Source organism: Parasteatoda tepidariorum, chromosome 2 (assembly GCF_043381705.1).
Source record: "Parasteatoda tepidariorum isolate YZ-2023 chromosome 2, CAS_Ptep_4.0, whole genome shotgun sequence".
NCBI lineage: Eukaryota > Metazoa > Arthropoda > Arachnida > Araneae > Theridiidae > Parasteatoda > Parasteatoda tepidariorum.
This window is the reverse complement of record NC_092205.1, coordinates 94,583,490-94,590,383: the sequence shown is the minus strand read 5'-3', so window position 1 is coordinate 94,590,383 and position 6,894 is coordinate 94,583,490. Positions and strand designations below refer to the sequence as shown.

Below are 6,894 nucleotides of genomic sequence, written 5' to 3'. Positions count from 1 at the left end.
TTTTGCATTTTTGGACATTTTTTGTCTTTTAGAGCATTTTTTTAGATTTATAGGGCACTTTTCTTTAAATTTTGGGGCGTATTTTGCATTTTAATGCATTTTTTAAAGTTTTTTGTTAATTTTTTCCAATTTTTATTATTTTTTTATCAATTTTCATTATTACACTGGCTTTCAAATAATGAAGAAAATCTATACGATATCAACAGGTGAAGCAAAATCTTTTTAAATTGAAGAAGAATTGTCAGTAAGTGAGACCGTCTTTTTCAAGTACGCACCTATAACATCAGTAGACGTTGAAAGAAGCTTCTGCAGGAATGAAAATTTACTTTCAGACAAGAGACGCTCGTTTACATTTCAAATTATCAAAAAACATTTAATAATCCAATGCAATTCTGATATTTAGTAATATTATGTTACTAATATTTTGGTGTTATATCCATCAAAGTTTCTATACAAAAGAAAAATATTTTGGTGTCAATATATTTTCCTTTTTTTGTTATTTTAGGATATAAAACATATTTTTCAAACTTTAGTGAGCGTAGAACAAGTATTGCATTGCTTTATATTTTTTAAATGACTCATAATAATTTTAAAGAGCAAAACATTTTTTTAATTCAATATTTTTACTTTATTTAAGGCAATTTTTGCATTTTAAAGGGCATTTTTGCACTTTTTAAGAGCATTTTTTGCACTTTTTAAGGGCATTAGTTGAGATTTTTTAGGTCATCAAAATCCGGGCTCTACTTATTACTTAGATTAAATATATATATAGACAAATTCTTCCCCAAAATTGAGATTATAGATAAATAAATCTTACATCGATGAAGGATGCATTGATGTAATCTGAATCAGGAATACCTGGAAGGGCTTCTAATACTACTCGATTGTAATCATCTGAAAAGGAAAACAAAAAACACTTATTCCATTAAGAATTACTTTCAATCATTCGATTCCTGCTAAAAGTTCAACCTCTCCCTATATCTCGTTCAAATAATTTTCAATCTTTAATAAAATACTTTTCATTCATCCACTCATGTTTCAAATACGTACTTTTTCTTCGAACTTGATGTGAATACAGTTTTTTTTTTCAAATATTCATTCATTCATCAAATATTCACTCATTCATTCATAGTTCCATCAAAAAGTCCTCCACGAAGGCAAATTTCTCCCAATACGTGATCCAGCAATTCCTTTGTCTTCTGGATTGGGTTCAAAATGACAAGGCTACAGAATTGAACATTAGTAGTCCTAAACTTCAAAACATTGAGTCGGCTGTTCAACAGCAGTTATAAAATAAAAATAAAAGTTACAGCCCGTCTAAAGTGACCCCACTCCAAACGATCAGTGTCAATCCTGCCATACAACAGCAGATTTCATTCTCACAACTCTTTTTTTTCTCTCTCAATGCATGCATACTACTCCTCGTGCAAGAGTGTTTTGAAAATTGATTGAATAACCCCCACTTGTACTTACATGGGATCATTTTCTTATAACTGTTCTTGAGTTCGTTCGCTTCTTTGGTGGCATGTCTAGTACTGTGGCTCTCACCTTTGGTGGCAATCTGAAAGAGATTTCATTCATTTAAAATTGATTCATTCATTCAAAATTGATTCATTCATTTAAAATTGATTCATTCATTTAAAATTGATTCATGATTAAAATTGATTCATTCATTAAAATTGAAAAACAAATTGAGGGAAAAGAGATTTGGTATCACACATGAAGATTTTTCTCTACGTCAGAGCTGGACTAAACCAAGCTCAAAAGTTTTTTTTTTTTTTTTTAAATTTGTTGCGGATAATTTCGTGTCCAAACCATGACATGTGCCAGCCTCGATGCGTGAATGGGGCAATTATCCTGCTGCAAGAGACAATAGGCTGAAATATTACCATAGAGTTGGGAGTGCAAGCATTGTCCACATGCATCTCAGAGTTCATGTTTCCAACCACAGGATTCAACGGACCCAACCCAAACCACGAGGAACACCCCCCACACCATTATGCTTCCCCCACCATAGTGTCCGGATACTTTTGGCCGGATAGTGTAAATTGGCATAAAAAAAGAAATTGGTATAGAAAGTGAAACGATTAACATTTCGAAAGCTACAAAAGAAGAGAGTCAAGCCGTGACTGATGGACAATGTGGAAAAAGTACCAACAGATAGAAGACAATAGCTTCGAATAGGTGAAGCAGATGGAAACCGTCTTGGCTGTGAATCAGTTATGGTGCTGAAGAAGATGAAGACAACTTATTTGGGCAATGGACGGCAATGATTAAATTGAGACCGGAACTAAAAACATATAAAGGTGCCATTTTTTTCAATCCTGAAAATTTAAATTTATACTTCAAAATAAATACTTCTATTTTAAAATATTAGGACTCTTTTTTTTGTAAATTTAGTAGATTGATGTAACTGTTTGAATAATTTTTTCTAAAAACGTTAAATTTAAAAAAAAATTTTACTCATAAAAATCGCATCTGTTACTCCTCAAATTATAAAAAACTTTTTTAAAAAAAGAAAAGAATATATGTATAGGCAAAAACGTTTTTTTCTAGGAAACAAAATATAAAATAGTGGTGGGATTACAAAAAAGAAAAGAAAAAAAGACCAAATAGTTGCCAACTCAACTCGTATCCTTTCTAGAATTTTTAAACATCTGAAAGCAGGGCATCCACCTCCATCTGAAAGATTTTTTTCCCTCAATTTTATTTATGAAATTTGTTCCATTCGTCAAAGAAAAGAAAACTAAAAATATAAAGCGATGAAAAGAAAGAGGAAAAAAATTGGCAATGAATCATGTTTACATTCCAGGTCAAGACACCACCAGGAAAAAACGGATTTGCGCCACTAAGGTGAGAAAAACAGACGATTTCATGATTCCGCAGCAAAAGAGTTAGAAAAAAACGAAAGAAAGAAGAAAAAAATCAATCAACCTTAAAAGGATTTCGGACAGAGTCTGGAAAATCTATCATTCATTTACCCTTAATAAAATGAACCCGATTCATATAGTTTGCTTTTCTTTCTTTCTTTTTCTTTCCATTTATTTGGAAGGAAAGAACACATTGAGAGATCAAAGATCCCTACGAAGAAGTTACGAATAATAAATAATGCGTTTAGGTTAGGAAAGTTGATCAAAAACTTTTTTCTTCTTTTTTTGTAATAAATATAAGAAAGAAAATGTATGTTCGTACATGAATTCACATTTTTTTTTAATCTTTTCGGTTCTTAATCGGGTACTTAATCAAATATAACCAATTACGTTCGAAATACAGTTTTATTATTTTTTTAATTGTTTTGCTTTTATGTATTTTTTCTTTGCTTTTATGTATTTTTTTATGCAAACCGATACGCCTTTCATATTACAAACTGATCCTTCAAGTATTATGTAATTGTACTTGATATTTTTATCATGCCTATTTATGCTGACAAAGGGATTTCTCGAAGGAAGAGGTATGAACAATGCTTACATAGGTCCTCCTAATTTCAAAATTTTTTAAATAAAAACACAAATTTTTTTATTAATGCACTTGGAAAATCTTATCTTAAGGTTGTTAATAGTTTATTTTTGCTGACAAGATGGGATAATGTAATCAAAATTACAAGAAATTGCTTACGTTATATTTAAATAACCCCAAGCTGCTGATTTACAATTATGTCGGTTTACTGATTAGATTTCTTCCTTCACTTATTCTGTACTTCATTTATTCACTCGCTATATTTAGAAGCACTCATAATATCGGTTGTCATAGCTTACGCGAACCTAGTAAATCTAAATTTTCAAGATCACTTGTTCACTTTTTAAATTAAAAGTAAACATTCTTAAGATAATCACGTGTAACTACGAGCAATTAAAAAACAGGAGTATCTAGAAATATAGACATCTGAAAAAAATAAATCTAGATCTAAATAAATCTAGAAAAATAGACATAATATAAAATACAATTAAAAATGAGGCATGAAATTTTACAAAAAATAAATGAATATTATATGCAATGTATCTTCTATCTATATCTTACAATATATAAAAATGCAATGATGGTGTCGTAGTTTTCCATTGTTGTGCGTGCATTTTTATTGGCCAGAAAATCACGTGGTAGGATCCAGTTTTTCCTCATTTATTTCCATATTGTTTTGGTTGTCATCAGCATAAAATTAATAAAACTTATAAAGGTATTGTTTTTCCATAAATATTTTTGACTCCCTAATTTAAAGTTATTTCCCTGTACTGCTATTATTACGCTTTTAATTCAAGAGTTTAAAACTAAAAGGATTGTTGTTTTTTTAAATTATTATTATAATGTAATTCTGTGCTACATTTTAATATAAAGTTATTTAGAAACATGTTCTAATCTTATCATAAGTTTTACAATTATTATTTTTGTGCAAATAACATTGATATACTGTTATAAAATACAGTTAAAGAGATATGGTAAATGATTTAGAACTTCAGCTACATGCACAATGAGATGCAAGCAAAAATTGTATTTAATATATCCACCCGTTTTGTAAGCGAAAATATTAAATTAAGGTTGTGAACTCATCAAATTTGTTTTAAACAATATAATGTTATATCATGTTATAACAATATAAATGTTTTTGAAGTTATACTTCTTATGCGACTTCCAACAAGGTTGCGTTAAACGTTTAACGCTACATTTTTATTGGCCGGGAAATCACGTGGTAGGATCCAGTTTTCCCTCATTCATTTCCATATTGTTTTGGTTCTCACTAGCATAAAAATAATAAAAGTCATAAAAGTATTGTTTTTCTATAAATATTTTTTTAGTTTGTTTTGATACACATATAATTTAATAGGGTAGTATTTTTTATTTTCAAATTTAGTGGATAACAATTGTAAAAAATGAGTGAAAACAATCCCACGGACAATGCGACGGATTTAAGGTTATGTCAAGGTACGTCTCTTGTGAATATCAATTGATTGTTAGGTTTTCTCTTCTGAAATTACATTATGACGCATTCACATACATTATTAATACAAATACATTTTCCAGGGCGAGACGATGAGGCAACCACAAGCACTTCCACTGGTTCAAGAGGTCCACGAGGGAAAAATGCACAATATTACCGTGATTACAGAGCACGGAAGCGAGCGGAGCAGGAAAAAGAGTCGTTGAATAGAACTAGTGATCCTTCTACGACTGCTGATTCTTCTACAATTAACGTCGCAGGTTGGGAAGTTTAACTTCTTCCGCGAGGAGGTACTCCACGCACTATTTTTTTTTTTTTAGAAAATGATTACTTAAAAAAATTACATCTGCTCACCAATAGATCTAAATATTTATAATACTTATAGATACTAATATTTGGACGTAGGAAGTGGAGGCACAAGCGCAAGCAAACAGAATTCCTTTTACTACATACATGAAGTATAAGGATATACAATACTATATATACTGTAAGGATATACTATACATATATGTTACGTAAATAATTTTAACTTTAGTAGAAAAACTGTTTTCCGCCAAGAAACAAAAATTATTATGAAGCAATCATCGGGTTTGATGGGCGGGAGCGAACAGTAGTCTTTAGAATCCTTTTAAAGAAACAGAACTCTACCGCAAAAGCGACCCTTGGTGATGGTTATGTGCTAACTTATATTTAACCGATATACCTTACCCTGATGTTTTTTAAGGTTAAGTGCCAATGACCGGTATTCATTTAGCAGGTATACCCTACAGTGATGCCTTTTTAAATAGTTAGTGACTGCCTAGTATAACCTACACTGATTTTTTTTAAATGCCACTGCCCGGTATACATTAATAATTTTAAGCGACTTAGTTATTATTAATATTAAATGAGTTAAGACTTATCTATAGCCAACAGCTACCCTTTGAAAAAAGAACACATTAGAGGTCACAAATTAATATTTTATCGAGAAAAAAAATTTGACCAATCATTGTTGAGGTGGGGAAAAGCAGAGAAGAAATTAAAATCTTTTAAAACTAATTTATTCGAATACGAAGATTTCACGCAGTAGGATTTGATATCAGTCTACTCTAAGCAAATAAATTGGATTTTGTTGATTTTAAACTTTGCTTTTCTGTTTGTAACCTTAATAATGATAAGTCAAAGTTTGAAAACGGTAGTCAAACATTAATTTGCGTCTTGTAGTATGTATAATTTTTAGCTTCATCTTTAATAATAATTCTACCAATATATATTAAAAAGCATTCTGTGTTAAAAAAAAATTTTTGTCATAAATAGTACCCAGGTAGCAAAATAAGGTTTATTTTCACTCAGCAAAAACCTTTTAATGTAAACCTAAAAAGGTTTTTTTATGTGGTTTACGTGTAAACCTTCTAACCTTTAAGCGAGATCTGTGATAATCTGCTCTTTTCTACACACCAAGGCCGTAGCCAGAATATTAATCGGGGGGTAAAACATTGTAACAACAAGACAAATGTCCAACATTTCTCTTTGCTTTGTGAGCAGCTGGAAGACAGAACTAAATCATCTCTCCACTAAATATGTTGACGGGAACGAGATGAGAAGCGGCTCAGTTTCTTTCCAATATTGTGGATAAGTGTCCATAAGCTTTACCCAAGCTAACTCGTATCCGTATTTTTAAAGACGACTTTAGCCTCACAGTCATACTTCAATTCTAAAATCTTAGTCTACAAAGAGGAAGTGAGCTTATCCACAACTTCAAAAGAAAAAGGATTGAAAATCCAATCCGGAATTTCTAATTTCATCAAATCTTTAAATCTTGATTCCATAACTGATCAAGGTGATCAGTAAAAATTAAGATTTTATTTTCGAGAATCTCGATATCTGCCATTGAACACTTTTTAAGAGTTGGAAATTGCATTAGCTCTTTGCGACCAATGTTTGACTTGTAGATATCAAACTTGGCGATGAATGAAGATATGATT

The 6,894-nt window shown here is 30.7% G+C and overlaps 1 protein-coding gene across 5 annotated transcripts in view; it reads right to left on the bottom strand.

Moving 5' to 3' along the window:
* Window positions 1–6,894, bottom strand: part of LOC107440418 (receptor-type tyrosine-protein phosphatase kappa) — an 84,779-nt gene that overhangs the window by 25,560 nt on the left and 52,325 nt on the right. For all 5 annotated transcript variants that reach the window (XM_043054732.2, XM_043054733.2, XM_071177950.1 and 2 more), the window contains exons 2-3: window positions 1,474–1,561; window positions 818–894 (exon numbers count right to left, since the gene is read on the bottom strand). In XM_043054732.2, coding sequence (XP_042910666.1) covers window positions 818–894; window positions 1,474–1,561 — 165 coding nt within the window. The remainder of the gene's footprint in view (window positions 1–817; window positions 895–1,473; window positions 1,562–6,894) is intronic.